The sequence below is a fragment of the Pongo pygmaeus genome, chromosome 17, assembly GCF_028885625.2.
Source record: "Pongo pygmaeus isolate AG05252 chromosome 17, NHGRI_mPonPyg2-v2.0_pri, whole genome shotgun sequence".
Taxonomy (NCBI): domain Eukaryota; kingdom Metazoa; phylum Chordata; class Mammalia; order Primates; family Hominidae; genus Pongo; species Pongo pygmaeus.
In genome coordinates, this window is record NC_072390.2 from 90,280,161 (window position 1) to 90,295,652 (window position 15,492).

At 47.7% G+C, this 15,492-nt stretch overlaps 1 protein-coding gene across 1 annotated transcript in view; it reads left to right on the forward strand.

Annotated features, from left to right (window-relative positions):
- ZNF407 (zinc finger protein 407) overlaps window positions 1-11,116 on the forward strand; it is a 466,126-nt gene extending 455,010 nt beyond the window's left edge. Inside the window, exon 9 of the mRNA XM_054460449.2 lies at window positions 8,595-11,116. Within this exon, the coding sequence (XP_054316424.2) occupies window positions 8,595-9,913 (1,319 nt within the window). The 3' untranslated portion in view covers window positions 9,914-11,116. The remainder of the gene's footprint in view (window positions 1-8,594) is intronic.
- Window positions 11,117-15,492: the final 4,376 nt, after the last annotated feature.

Genomic DNA, 15,492 nt, shown 5'->3' on the forward strand with positions numbered 1-15,492 from the left:
GGCTTATTTGCATAATTTTACCTTTTAAGGTGTGTATAATGTTTACAACTTTTGAAAAATAGGCCTTGTCTCCTGATACTGTTTATCTGCATTGGGAGTTCGTAGACTATCGGAGGACATTTAGGAAAAGGTGGTTGGGATTCCTAATTTTCTGATTCCATAAGGATGCCTATTCCAGTTTGTTACGTCTTAAAGTCAAACAGAGGCAGCCTTACAGTAAGCAGAGGGGTGCTATTTGTCTGGTAGAGTTTGAAGGTCTTCTGGAAGCCTCGCTCCTGAGGGACTGACATTCCACAGTTCTTTTCCAAGCCTGGGCTCCCCCCATACAAAGGCTGAAGGGCACTGTTACGTGTTCTCAGCCATTGTCACTAATGCTCACACACGTGTCGGCGCACAGGAGCAGAAGGCTTGCACTGGAAGGCGAGGCCAGGGTGTCTCCAAGAGGGACACCCCCTCTTCCCATTGGCCAGGGCTCTGACCTCAACACCCGGAAATGTGTGCAGAGTGAGAGACGCACCCTATGTTGATACTGCGTGGGTTCCCCTCCACCACTCCTCCCCTTGCTTTATTCCAAATAGGACTGAAGACTTTTGAGCACTTTCTGCTGGCACATCAACTGGCTGTTCTTAAGAAGTACTGTTCATGGGTAAATGACTAGATCAGAGCCCTTCCCAGCCTAATTTTAAAGTGCCATCTCATCGCCCTCCATGAAACTCAGTGACACTGTTTCTGTCACCTGAGTTCGATTTCCAAAGGTACATGGTTGTGCATCACGATCTCTCGGTGTAGCTCATAGGCCTCTGCCCAGCAGAGAAACAGTTAACCGCTGCCCTTCCTCTCCACCCCACAAAGCCTGTCAAGATAACCTTAAAGCATGCATTCTTATCTTCCTGAGTGAGATTTGTGTGCTCCACGTCTATTACTGTTAGATCTTCATGCATGAAAATGATAATATATACCTAAGGGTCTGATATAATACAACATTTCTTAGGGTTTGTGACTTTAAAGGTAAAATATTGTCTTTTGTTCTTTGTCACTCTTCAGTGGCCGTGGAAATATCTAGGCCCGTGGAGACTATTCTTGGTAAAGTTAGAAACCTGCATGATTATGTATTTCCAATGCGAGATAAAATTTAGTCTTCATTTTTTGTGAATTTCCAGAGTTCTTTTCAGGGGTTTTATATGATCATCTTCAGTTGCTGCCAGTGTTAAATATCGCACCCATGGCAATTAAGAAAAAGGGACTAAAACTTTTGGTACCTAAATTTTTGCCCTGGTTTATTGTAAATATTCCTTCACTAAAAATTGCATGGTATATCCAAAGAAATTGTGTATTTGAATTTATGTGAAAGAGTTTTTCGGAAATGGTGTGAACCTCAGCTAATTTTTACAGAAAAGCAATTTCCCCATCTCTTCTTATAAAGCAACAGCCTTCATGAAATGCGGGGCATGGCGAAGACTGTATAAACTGTCCTCCTCCAACATATTTTTATATGTTTATATGTGGTATACAGCAGATAGTTACCAAAGCTCCTTTTAATTATCGCACTGTGATATGTCTAACTTGTCCTTAGGCCAGCTCCTGTCAGCTGACCAAAACTGATGTGTACTCTGAGATACATCTCACTAGTTTAGCTACCATGTTTAACATGCATGTCAAAGGCTAAAAATAATTCTTAATCTTGTATTTCAAGTAACCTTTTGGTTTCTGTTTTGTGTGTGAATTTTAGTAACGCTGACCAGAATGTGTTTCTAACCATTGAAAATAATGGAGAAACATGAGGTACTGACCAACCAACCTGTGTTCTTAAAAACTTTTTTAAAAAAGGGGAAATTGCCATTTGGTTACTGGAATATAAAACTAAGAGGTTACTCTGTCCCATGTTATACCAGATTCATACTCTTTCTTTGATCCTAGCGAAGTCCCTAAACCACTTGATTGGAGTTTTCCCTTCAGAAATTTGAGGCAGTTCACATTGTTTAGTACAAGAAGTAGCTCAAAGGCAGGGAGTCCCCCGTAATATGTACCAGTGTTAACAAGGAAAGCATCACTTCTTCAAAACCAGAGTCCAGTGGGAGCTCTGTAACAGGACATCTTGCGTAATGCCAGGGAATTATTATTGTCTATAAGATGAATAAATTATGGAGCAATTATTGATATCAGTTTGACTGGCTAAACTATCGGTGACTGCTATTGTAAGAATAATGTATTCCCTGCTTTGAAATTTCTAAAAGGTTATATTTCATTGAATTTTAATTTGTCATTTTTCCTGCTTTCACTTGAGAAACTTATAAGCTTTTGTGACATTAAAATATGGCTCTAATTTATTAGCATAATCTGTTAATATTGTTTCATTTTAATAGACATTAAGTATGATTTCTTAACATTCTTGTTAAAATTACATCTTAAAATTGAAGCCAAGAAAAATTATATGTGGCTTAAGAATTGCAATGTCATGTGTGTCCCAAATTTTTATGTGAAAATTTTTTTAATCACATCGTATTCAAGGTGCTTCCATTACGACAGTGAACCAACCCAGCATTCTCAAGCTTACTGGGCCTACCAAAATATAAAATCTAAAGTACATCCAGTGTCAGAGATGTAACCTAGCAATGTATCAACATTTAGTACCATTTCAGGAGAAGCTTAGAAATTTAAAATAAATGCTGACTCGTAGCAACAAAGTGGTTTACATAGGATATTAGCACAGGCTTTTGTAGGCATGAAGCATTTCACCCCACGACATGTCTTTTTAATGCCATCTTTATCTGCTACGTGATGCATGAAATCTACTTTCAGTTTTAGAACTGCTAACAACCTTTGACCCCTTTAGTGGAGACACAATGTGACCTTTCTATTGTCATCAGCTTTCATTCTCCTGAAAATTCTATGAATTTTTATTACAAGTTTTTTTTTAAACCAAGCTGAGGCTTCCACAAATTATTTGCCACAGATGAGATGAAGTTGTTGAAGTGGTGTTAGATAAGTTTTACAGCCAGCATGTGTGCGGCCGAGGAGCCCAAGCCTGTGTCCTACAATGTCATACACCAGTAACTGCTGAGCCTACTATTGGATAAATACATCATTTTATGGAACATTGATTGTTCTATAAACCCAATGGAGTATTATGCTCTATGATCAAACCATTTAGATTGTGTGTAGAGCACAGAAAATGCCATATTCAGGATGGTACTAAAAGTGCCATTTGTGTATTTTATGGATGTCATTACAGGGGAAACTTCTCTCTGTAGGCCCTGTTTACTGCAAAATTTTTTAGTCTGTAATGACATTTTTCATTCACAACGTATGCCTTCAAGAGAGGGGGCCCTTGTTTTATTTTTTTCATTCGGGTTTACTGCACAAATTCTGTACATTTTAATTAAATGTAAGCTTAACAAAAGCGTAAGGTATTTATTCTGTGGGAAAAAATGATGACAGTAAGGAAGGAGCAACAAGCACACATAGAGGAAGGAGTCAGGTACGCAGCCCTGTGCTACTTCGCAGAAGCACACCAGACAGCAGAACTGAGCCCTTAGCACAGTTTTGGGGAGCGAGGTCTCTGCAGCTTAACCCCTCCACCCCCGCATAATGGAGCTTGTGTTTTTCCATGCTGGAGATGTTGGCTTCAAGCACGCAGAAGGAGCTGCAGCTTCATAATGGCATCCCAGAGCAGCGAGCCGAACTGAAAATCCTCTCCCCAAAAGCAAATCCTCAGACACCCCAGTAACTACCTTTTTATTCCATCCAAGCTGTGAACTTTCAATGCATTTGGCTCTGAGAAGGGAGTAAAATATCTATGTGCTCACGAACACAAACGGGCAGAAAGTGAGGACTTTGTAGATGGGCACGAGGCTGCATTTTAATGTCACTGTGCCTTCTACACAAAGCTGCTTATTGCCCTATTGAAAACAGACCCAAAAAAGAATGATTTTAGGCACACTGGTTAGCTGCTGTTACTGTACTGAAATCTGACAGTCTTTTTTAAAGACAATGTCTTTAATACAAATACTACGTTGAGCATCCATGCCCCATTAAGGCTTTGTGCAATTTTGGAGACATAACAGTGACTAAGCAGTGAAGGGTGCAACCCTGTACCACGTGCCTGTTTTCTAAACACTGTATCCATTTGGCCATTTGCATGTGGTGAGCTTTACAGTTCATATTTACTAGAAAGAGCTCAAAACTGGAGGTTGATGTGCCCAGTAAATTCTTGGTCATAGCCCAGTTAGAGTTTAAAGTTATAGAAAAGATTCACATTAGTTTAAATGACACTTGAACTTCTACATAGCTCAACATTAATTCATTATGGTTGAAATGGAAGAATCTTCAGTGGGTGAATCTTTTTCAATCTGATTGAGGCTGTTACATTTTATAGGTGCTATTTTTCAAAGTAGTACTGACAGCACTCGAAGTTATTAAATTGCTGAATCAAAAGATGGACCCCTGCTCGCATTTATGAACTGTGATGGACTCGCTGGGCCTGTGCATGCACGGAGGTGAGGACGTTGGTGTTGCTAGGCTTCGTCACACCCCACACTGACAGCAGTATTTACCCATGTAGTTTACATTAATGGTCTGGAAGTGGCTTAACCCACCTCTGGATTCAAATACATTCAGTAAGTAGTTCAGAATAGCATAATTATCAGTGCTGCAAGGGATTCAAAGGATAATTCTATACCCAAGAGATTTCCTGTCCAGTTACAGAGTAGAGAACAGAATTGCTTGGATTCAAGCGTGCACCATTTCTTCCTGAGACTACTGAAGAAGAGGGTGTTTGTTCTTTCCTTCCCAACTACAGTAGTTTCTCCTCTCTCTTAATGTACTGGCAGTATGTCCTTTTCTGTAATTAAAATTAATGGGGGAGGGGAATGACCAGAAGGCTGCCTTCTTTGTTTTTGTGTCCTTATTTCCCTTTTTTTCAAATTCTGAATTAGACTAAAAATGACATTAAAATTAGAGAATGGACAGAAACAAACAAATCAAGGTTGACATGTGAAGATGGCACTGGGTAGAAAAGTAGGGGTTGGGGAGAAATTGCAAGCATACCAGAGAAAGAATGTGTCAAGTACAGGAGACAAAGATCTAGAGGTCCTAGCAGATGGCAAACTGACCAGGGATCAGCCACACGTGCCCGGCTTATGCTCAGGCGGAAAGGGAGTGTGAATACAGGAGCTGTGGGTGCCACCCTCTTGAGGCTTCTGACCTCTCCGAGGAGAGAATATTAGGAGGATCAAAGTTTACAAGACAACCATGAGACAGGCAGCGATTCAGCCCCTGCCCCTGGGACCTGCACGCCCACCCTCATCTCAGCTTAGCTTTTAAACTCTGATCTTCCTTAGGTCAAGGCACCAAGCGGGGATGGACGCAGGTTGTTTCTGCAAAGTGGGAGGAGGGGGAAAGGCAGGTAGTCAGGAGCTCTGTCCCCAGGCACGTGCCCAGGCAGACCCTTTCCAAGGCTCAAAACTCCTTACCGCACGTGACCTTTGGAAAGTCTCCAGGCATTCACACGGCATGAGTACCACAGGTTGAATACCTGTAACTGCTACCACCAAACCTCAGGAAGAGGAAGTCATGTTCGGGAAGTGCCTGCTACCCGAAGCACACGTTGGGGCCAGCCAGCAGCCCCATTTAGTGCTACCCAGTTGTTCTCTGTCCTTGGTCGGGGGTAACCATGAGAAAACAGGGTGCACTATAATTAGGGAATTTGTTCAGCTAGACTCATGAACATTTTGATCCCTCTTCTGGGAAGGATGAGTTGACTTTGAAGACGCAGCGCTTTCCTCTGCCTGGTGCATGAGGGCAGGCCAGGCCTGGCTCACCCCTGCGGTTCACTAACCCGGCTGCATCTGCTCATGCAAGGGTTCCGTGGATGCAGAGCGAGTACACAGGAGTATCTCGTGGTAGTGGAGCTAGTCCTGGCTGGCCCTGCAGCTCTTTTCTTTCTTTTTTTTTTTTTTTTTTTGAGACGGAGTCTCGCTCTGTCCCCCAGGCTGGAGTGCGGGTGGCGCGGTCTCGGCTCACTGCAAGCTCCGCCTCCCGGGTTCACGCCATTCTCCTGCCTCAGCCTCCCGAGTATCTGGGACTACAGGCGCCGCCACCACGCCCGGCTAATTTTTTGTATTTTTAGTAGAGACGGGGCTTCATCGTGTGAGCCAGGATGGTCTCAATCTCCTGACCTCGTGATCCGCCCGCCTCGGCCTCCCAAAGTGCTGGAATTACAGGCCTGAGCCACCGCGCCCGGCCGCAGCTCTTTTCTTGACCTAAAATTCCAAACCCTTTCTAAGATTCACACTTTACAGAGTTGCCTGAGAAAGAAGATATATTAATTAGTACTTAACAGTTAATTAATACTTTCAAATCCAGGACCGTGTTCCTCCAGCCTGAATAAGAGCTGGGGCATGTCCCCTTGGTAAACATGATTTAACAATTTCTGCTGATCCTGCCTGAGATGCACCCCACTGGAAGACAGGCCCTGTCTGGGGTCCGTGCTCAGAATTAACTCAGTGTTGAAAGAAATGCTTTTTTGCAGAACACCACCAACATGATAAGCAAAATGGTTGATTCTATTTTTAAGAGATCCTAGCAATAAATAATCTCGAACAGTTCTTAATCCTTTTTTCCCTTTTGTTAAGGTTAAAAGACGCTGCTAAGAAACTGACCCCCTCAAGGAGAGTAAAGCAGAATACCTCAAAAATGTGGTTGCTGTTGAACTATGGAAATGTTTGCTGTGGGTCACCTATCGATCATTCTCTTATTTAGGAGGGATGGAGTCGATTAGAAAACCGATGGAAAATTGGGATTTAAAGAAGAAAACAGGAAGTCTGTTTAAAGAGCCCATTTCTTTTTTATGAAAATAAAGTTTACCATTTCCAGCCCTGTTTTATCCAGCAAGGTGGGGAGCGGCAGGCGTTGCCCTGAATCGCCAATGACATTGAGGAGAGTGTGATGTGCGCCTGACCGTGTGCCCTCATGCAGCGCCTCCCATCCCCGCCGTCCTTGTGCCCTGCCAGAGTTTTCTTTGTACAGCATAGATGACAGCCGAAGCCCCTGGCCCGAGAGCTCTGCGATGGGCTCAGCGCTCCTGCAGCAGCCCAGGCCTTTCAGAATCCCGCTGCCCGCCCAAGCCCTGTGCCCTGCCTGCCTGTCCTGGGTATCCCGTTGACAAAGGGCAGACTGTGAAGGGCACAAGATGGCTCCAGACCAGGGGATGCACCCAGCTCCGGCTCTCCCCTCCTCACTCTCATCCTGCTCGCCCCCTCTTTTCTCTCCTGGTCTCCCCTTATTGCCTCTGCCCGGGCACCACAGGGCTTAATGGTATCTTCTACACACATTGTTTTCACTAAGGTATTTGGGGCTGGCACTTCAGATCATAAATTTCTTACCCTCTGTTACAGTCCTGTAGTTTTCCTGCTAAAAACATTCAGCACGCTCCTCCTTTCTGCAGCCAGTAGCCCAGGTACCTTCGTGCAGGGTGGAGGAAGCCTTGAGCAACCTGCTCTGTGATGAGCAACCTATTCTCCTAACAGCCCGAGCCTTCCACCGCCCCGAGGCCTTGAAGCACCGTGGGGACGGCCTTCCTGCCTTTGCCTGGGCCCTCGCTGCTTCTGTCTGGAACTTCTCCTCCCAGTCCACAAGAGATAGCTTGAATCTTGTCCTGAAGACAGGGCTACAATGTTGTTTCTTTTTTACATCTTTCCCTGAATATTCTTTCCTGAATGTATGGCTTCTTTGTCTCTGTGTCTTGTCACCTTACGTTGTATCCAAGACGTTCGGCAAACACATCTTTGTTGATTACTTATTCAATCCAAGGCACTGTCCGGAAGATGGGACAGAGAGGAGGAAGGCTGAGTCTGGCCCCTCGAAGCCCACTGCCCAGTTCTGCAATATAGACTCCCCTCTCAGCCCCTGAGAGGCCAGGACCCCGTGTCTGCGTGTGCCTAGCACCCTGCAGAGCGCCCTGCATGCTGCCAGGACACGGCGACTCACGTGGCCGCACAGGCTGCCTGCCCAGGTTCAGCGCCTGAAACGTCGATGTTCGATAAATATTTGTTGCATTAAACTTTTACAGCTGTGTTTATTGATGACATTTTTTAAAATTTAATATGCAAGGCTTTCATTCTTTTTGCTGAATAAACAAATATACCATATATAATATTTGGTCATTAAAAAAAGATTTTCCTTTGGGTTAGGAGATCCTGCTGCTGGCTGTTTGCTGAACTTTACTTAGCACCTGTGACCAAATGCATTGTCACAAAAGAAATGATGGTGGTGGGGGGGAGGTATCCAGCCTCCTTCCCTGGGCACTGGAGAGGCACACACCCCTGCAAAGAGTTGTATTGGACAGCTCACCCAGAGCTGTGGGGAAATGCATGCCCAGCATTAACTGTGTGTGCCCTCGAGCCTAGAGCCTGCCTGCAGGTGCCCACGGAGGCCTCTGGCCCTGTTGAAGCTTGCACTGTAGAGAGCTCTTCAGGGTTTGGAATAGGGGGTCATGGTGTCTCTGCTGAGGGCTGAGTGCTTCTGCGGAAGAAGTGTCTTACTTGTAAGCCTACGAGTACTTTTTCCAGGCTCTAACTGGTCCCTGTCTCCCTTAGGCATTGTTTCCAAGTCCTACGAGTGCCGTCTGAAGGGACAAGGAGCCACCTTCGTGGAGACAGACAGCCCCTTCACCGCGGCGGCCCTGGCAGAAGAGCCCCTCGTCAAGGAGAAGCCCCTCAGAAGCAGCAGGAGGCCAGCGCCGCCCCCTGAGCAGGTGCAGCAGGTCATCATCTTCCAGGGCTACGACGGGGAGTTTGCTCTGGACCCCTCTGTGGAGGAGACGGCCGCCGCCACGCTGCAGACGCTGGCCATGGCCGGCCAGGTGGCCCGGGTGGTGCACATCACGGAGGATGGCCAGGTCATCGCCACGAGTCAGAGCGGGGCACATGTAGGCAGCGTGGTGCCCGGGCCCATCCTCCCGGAGCAGCTGGCTGATGGAGCCACCCAGGTGGTCGTCGTGGGGGGCTCCATGGAAGGCCACGGCATGGATGAGTCCCTCAGTCCAGGTGGCGCTGTGATACAACAGGTGACCAAGCAGGAGATTTTAAACCTCTCGGAGGCTGGAGTCGCCCCCGCCGAGGCATCCTCAGCCCTGGATGCGTTGCTCTGTGCAGTCACTGAATTAGGGGAGGTGGAGGGCAGGGCTGGGCTCGAGGAGCAAGGCAGGCCTGGCGCCAAAGACGTGCTGATCCAGCTGCCCGGGCAGGAGGTCTCCCATGTGGCTGCCGACCCCGAGGCCCCCGAGATCCAGATGTTCCCACAGGCCCAGGAGAGCCCGGCCGCCGTGGAGGTGCTCACCCAGGTGGTCCATCCCTCAGCAGCCATGGCCTCTCAGGAGCGGGCACAGGTGGCCTTCAAGAAGATGGTCCAGGGCGTCCTCCAGTTTGCTGTGTGTGACACGGCCGCGGCCGGCCAGTTGGTCAAGGACGGTGTCACCCAGGTGGTGGTGAGCGAGGAGGGTGCCGTCCACATGGTGGCCGGAGAGGGTGCCCAGATCATCATGCAGGAGGCGCAGGGCGAGCACATGGATCTGGTGGAGTCCGACGGGGAGATCTCGCAGATCATCGTGACGGAGGAGCTGGTCCAGGCCATGGTGCAGGAGTCCGGTGGCGGCTTCTCCGAGGGCGCCACGCACTACATCGTGACAGAGCTGCCCCCAGGGGTGCAGGATGAGCCGGGCCTGTACTCACACACTGTGCTGGAGACTGCGGACTCGCAGGAACTGCTGCAGGCCGGGGCCACGCTAGGCACAGAGGCCGGGGCCCCAAGCAGGGCAGAGCCGCTGGCCAGCGTGGTCATCTACACCCAGGAGGGCTCCCCGGCTGCGGCAGCAATTCAGAGCCAAAGAGAAAGCAGCGAACCCCAGGAAGCATGAGACGTGCGGCACCTTTACTCAGCACAGGGCAGGTGTGGGAAGGTCCAGCTTCGGTGGGGGGCTGTGTTCCCTGAGCCTCATCTGAAACCTTCAAAACCATGAGGACAAGGCTCCCGTGAGCTCTGAGCATGCACTCCAGCGAGAGTCACACTGGCCACCAGCCAGGCGGCCACAGAGGGTACCGTGGGCTGGGCCTCGGGGAGCAGGCTGCCAAGTGCACGGGAGGGCCGGGCGCAGGCCGCACAGGGAGCTCCGGTCCACTGGGGGCCCTTCGATCAATGGCCTCCCCCTTTGTCCTGGCCGTTGTGCTGAAGAGAAGCCAAGTGTTGTTGGTAGTTTTTTTCTCTCACAAGTGTTTTCCCATTTCATTTATCAGAAGGTCATGGCGGTGGGGAAAGTGGTGAAGATACCCCTCGTGGCTTGGGGTGCACCTGCTTGTGCAGTCAGCGTGTAGCTGCCTTTCCATTTCATTCTCTACTGGGCTAAAAATTGCAGCTACAAGTGTTACCATCTTGAAGCAGTCCACTTCCATTCATTTTTGTTTTTTAATTTTAGAATAACAGTGTCCCCATACCAAAGGAAACCTGCTAGCTCATTTCATATATAAATTTCCCATCTTCAAACAGTTTAGGTGTATTCGTTGCTCTGGTCACATTCTGCATAAAAGAAATCCTCTTAAGCCTATGGTTAAGAAAAGCCTTGAAGTTTATATTCAGTTAAAATATATGTCGGTGGAGATAGCCAGTGCTTCTAATTTTGACTTAGTTTCATACAATAAAGCCTATATGTGAAATGCACACTCTGGAAGATATTGTTCCTATCAATATTTTGCTTTTTATAACAAGGGTTTGTTCATATTGATATCATTTTTGCAGGATTTCTTCGTGATTTCTGTCCATTTGAAAATGCTGACATTAAACATTAACACATGGAGACCATGCCCTGTGGCCCTGCTGTAGCCGCCAGCATGGTCTGTGTTTCCTTGTGGATTCACCTGTGGCCCTGCTGTGGCCACCAGCATGGTCTGCGTCCTCGTGGATTCACTGCAACTGTCGGATGCGAGTTTCTGTCGTAATCATTTGTTTCCTGATACAATTGCTCTTATTCTTTTCCAAAACTGTAAAATAATCTCCTCCCTCAAATGCAAAGGTTGTTTTTGTTCTGTTTCTGTTTTCTTTGAAATAAAATTATAGCATTAAAAGATCATGATGGCATGTTATTTTTAGCAGCCAGTGGTGGGCAGCTGTGGCAACCGAGGGGCACCCCGGCGCTCGTGGCTGCTGGCTTCTCCCTCCTTTGTGGTCACCAGACGACACGGAGCACTGCTGCCCGTCCCCTGCAGCCCGATCCTGGCCACCAGACGACGCGGAGCACTGCTGCCCGTCCCCTGCAGCCCGATCCTGGCCACCAGACGACGCGGAGCACTGCTGCCCGTCCCCTGCAGCCCGATCCTGGCCACCAGACGACGCGGAGCACTGCTGCCCATCCCCTGCAGCCCAGTCCTGTTTCTCAGCATCTGGCAAATGGCCCAGATGCATTCTGGTGACAATAACGTATTCTATCATGGATAGCATCTAGAAATCGTGAAGAGCAGGCACGAGAGGAAAGGAGAGTGGTACCTTCTTTGTTTAAACACAAGTGCCGTTTAAAATCTCTTCCTGAGAGAGCATGGAGACCAGCTCACGCTTTGACCAGTTCAGAAGCGGAACCGGCCTCTTCCTAGCGCCCTTCTCACTGCTGAGCTCTGTCCACCTAGGGCCACCTCCCTTTAGACAGCCACTCCTCCAAAAAAATAAGAACTAAAGGTAAAATTTCAAGGCTGACACTGAGATCCATAATTAGCTGAGTATGACTTGCTCATGTTTCTTAACAATGGCAGGGCTATTCAGGGCTTCTTAAACACTGTCTTCAGCAAACAGTGACAGGATCAAGGTGACCTTTGCAAAGTGATGGCCCTCACCAGGCTTCTCATACATGTTTAAAAAAAAAAAAAAAAGGTTGGTGGGGGATGTTTTTCAGTGGAAATATTTCTTCTTGATCACTCCTCCCGTTAGCGGTAGCCCACGGTCCTCGGCTCGGATGCTAATTCCTAACCGTGCGTAGTCCTGTATGGCTAACCTTTCTGCTGCATTCCGGGGTGTTGACACTGACATGCTGCAGTTTACCGTCGGTGATTTATTTAGGATAAATATGTCTCAGGTGGCATTTAATCCTTCATAAAACCAGTGTAGCCTGCAGTGTCAAACCAGCAATCACGTTGTATGCACAATGAAAAGAGCAGGCCTTTGCATAAAAAAAAATTGTACAGAAGGTGTTTCTAGGCTCAGAAGGATTGCGGAGGCTTCACTAAGCCATTGTATCCTGTAATTACCCATAGAGCTAGGTTAATGTTACCTCTCTTTTTCTCTCTCATTACACAACTATTGGAATGTAAGGGGGTTTAAGAAGCACATACACAAATGTGTGCCTCAGAATAATGAGGCATAGCAGGTTTTGTGAGCAAGGGACATTCATTGTGGCATGGATTGTCTATAAAAAAGAAAAGCTTAAAGCTTTCCTTGTGACTTTTGCCAGAGAATATGACAGAACTTCAAAGTTTTTTTTTTTTTTAAGGCAAATGAAATATTTACTTGGAGACTAATCCAGAAAGGCCACTTTTGTATTAAGCTGCAGCCAATTAAACGACAGAGCCTCAAGGACGTCTGGCATGCAAGGAAGACCAGAGCGCCTGAGGCAGCAGGTTTAGACCTCAGCTTCCATGGCGGAAGTCGACAAGTGCTCTCTGTATATGCTGGAGAGTTACAAAGCAAGATAGCAGTTTCCAGACAAAGGAAGTTGTAGCCACTTGAGGTCACGTTCATGAAACAGACTCAGACATGCATCGTTCTGGGATGCCCAAGGCCTCACCAAGCAGTTGATGTGGAAGAAGCAGGGGAAGATGCTCTCCTAAAATATGTCCCATGCACCGCAGAACAAGCAGGCAAGCTCACGTCACCTGATACAGACATCCTTTTCGCTACATGGTTTGCTTTGAAGAACCAAGTGAATGTGCCCAGGGTCTGTCAGTGCAGCGCTGGAAACTCCACTGCCGTTTACAAGGTTCTGTCAGTGCGGCGCTGGAAGCTCCACTGCCGTTTACAAGGTTCTATCAGTGCGGCGCTGGAAGCTCCACTGCCATTTATAAGTTCTGTTCAGAAATGGGACCCCAGAGTATCACAGAAAAACCAGAGCTGGACAGTAGTTGCAAAGGTAAAACCCAGATTTTATTCAGGAAAATGTCAGTAGGGGAAAAAAGACCTGGGCACAGAACTGGGCTCAGTTCTGAATACAGTAGCAAGCGAAGGTTTACAGCCAAGAAGTTGTGGGGGCGGGCACTGGTGGATGGAAGATGACTAAAAGGACGCACGGGGAAGGGGAGCGGGCGCTGGTGGATGGAAGATGGCTAAAAGGACGCACGGGGAAGGGGATTATGCCCAAGCCCACAGGACTGGATTCTTGCTGAAGCGAGGCCAGGGCCATCAGATTCCACCTGAGGCGGAGGGGGCGTGATAGGATAAGGAACCCGGTTAGATCTCAAGAGTGAGCAGACATAGAGGTTTAAGGTTAGGGTTCTCGCCAGGATTTCTGGCTAAACCGATTTGGCAGGGTTCTTGCTGAAACTAGATTTTACAAGGAAGTGCACAGATGGGAAAGTTCGGTCAACCAAAGCTCTGTCAAAAGTCCTAGAAGGTGGACGGGGAGGAATCCCGGTCATCTCTACCCAAGTCATGGTCGTCTCTACCCGATCCCCTCACGGGGCACAGCGAGGCCTCCGCACGGCCAGGCAGCCGCAGCCCACCTCTGCTGTAAGAAGCAAGGGGCTGCTCCCCACGTGGCATTTGTGTCTCAGTCCTACCAAACTTCTTTTTCCTGAACAAAAGATAAAATGATGGCATAAGAAAAGCATCCAAGAACCAGCTTGGATTTCTAACCCAGAGCTGGTTCTAGGAAGAGAATTAGGGAACAAGAAAGGTCATTCGTTTAGCAAACTAAAAAAGCTGTAAGTTTTCACTTCTTTTGCTGTTTAATATTAGCCCATAATTTAAGAGAGCACGCAGCTCACTTAAGCAACCTCCTCTTGTTCCATCTTGTTGAAGAATACAATTCGTTTTCTACTCCTCTAGGGTGATATCATTTTACATGAAGAAAAAAGTTCTCTCGGATGGCAGTTATACGTTTCGGAAGCACCTTCTAATCAGGGATGGGTGATTCATTATTAGCTTCAGCAGGCGATCCATCTGACATGTAAGGGGAAAAAATTAGCAGCTGTCACGGCATGATGAGTTAATTTCCTGATGGGCCTGACACCGAAAAGCCATTTGGAGACATGGCAAAGGCTGACAAGAAAACCTGGCGCTGCTTTATAATTGGAGATAAAGAAAGGGCAGAGAAACAGGCTGGGGAGGGCCCCCAGGTCTGCAGGCTGGGTGGCGCCTGTGAGCTCTGCGTGGTCGTGGCCGTGGCCTGAGGCCGTGGCCCTGGCTGGCAGTGTCCAGGTCCGGGGTGGTCGCCGCTGCTCCCTCTGGGATGAGAGTGGCCCGGGGCCTGGCATTCTCCCCAAGAGGCAGAGCGTGCCTGCTGGCCTCCTTTCCATGGTCACCTTGGCGATTTTCATAACTGGAGCTCAAGATTCCCATCGTGGGATGACTTTTCATCACCACGAGAAAGTAACCCATTAAGTAAATACCGTGGAAACCCAGGCGGGCGGGAGGGGTGGGCCTGGGGCAGCAAGCGGGATTCAGTCTGGCTTCCCTCGCCTCCCGCCTTCAGCTGCACCTCCACAGGGCATCCATTGCAAACCCAACAAGATGAAAAAAACACTGTAAGAAATATTCTGAAGATGGAAATTAGAGAAATCAGCATTATGAAGCCAGCTTTGAAATACCAGGCTGGATGTGCTGGTCTTCACTGGGTGAAGGAGGTATCTGCCGAAGGCTTAGCATGTGGGCTTCTAGAATCCGGACTCCACGTCTGGACCCTGAAACCCTCTGGTGAGAAAACAAAGAGGCCCAGCCCGTTACAGGCCAGGACATGACGATGACTCTTGGCTTTCTTGGACTCTGGATCTGTAAAATCGACAAGGCAGAGGTGGGTCTTGAACCTCATGCTTGAGGAGTAAGCATGAGGGAAAGAACCTTTCACCCAAACGCCTGCACCCTGCACTCAGGACACGACTCTGCTTTTCTCTCGGCTGGACTCGAAGGATGCCCTCCTAAAGAGCTCACCAGCCGGAGACACAAGATAGCCGTGGTCACAAAGCCCATTACCAGAATTAAATAAATCCGTTCTAAATCTCCCAGGCAAAGAATCATTTACGTCCTCCATGGCCCTGCATTTTCAATACCTTTTAATAAATTCTTTTAAAATGACCTAATTTCAACATGGCTTTCAACTTCATAAAAAGACAATTCATAACCAGGATAAACATGAACCTAGGACCAGCCCTCTGTGTCAATGCCATTTCAGTCCTCTCCAGGATCTCATGTTACGCTTCAAATAACTTTTTAAGTGGAAGAATAAAAACCAACGCAAAGTCAAGG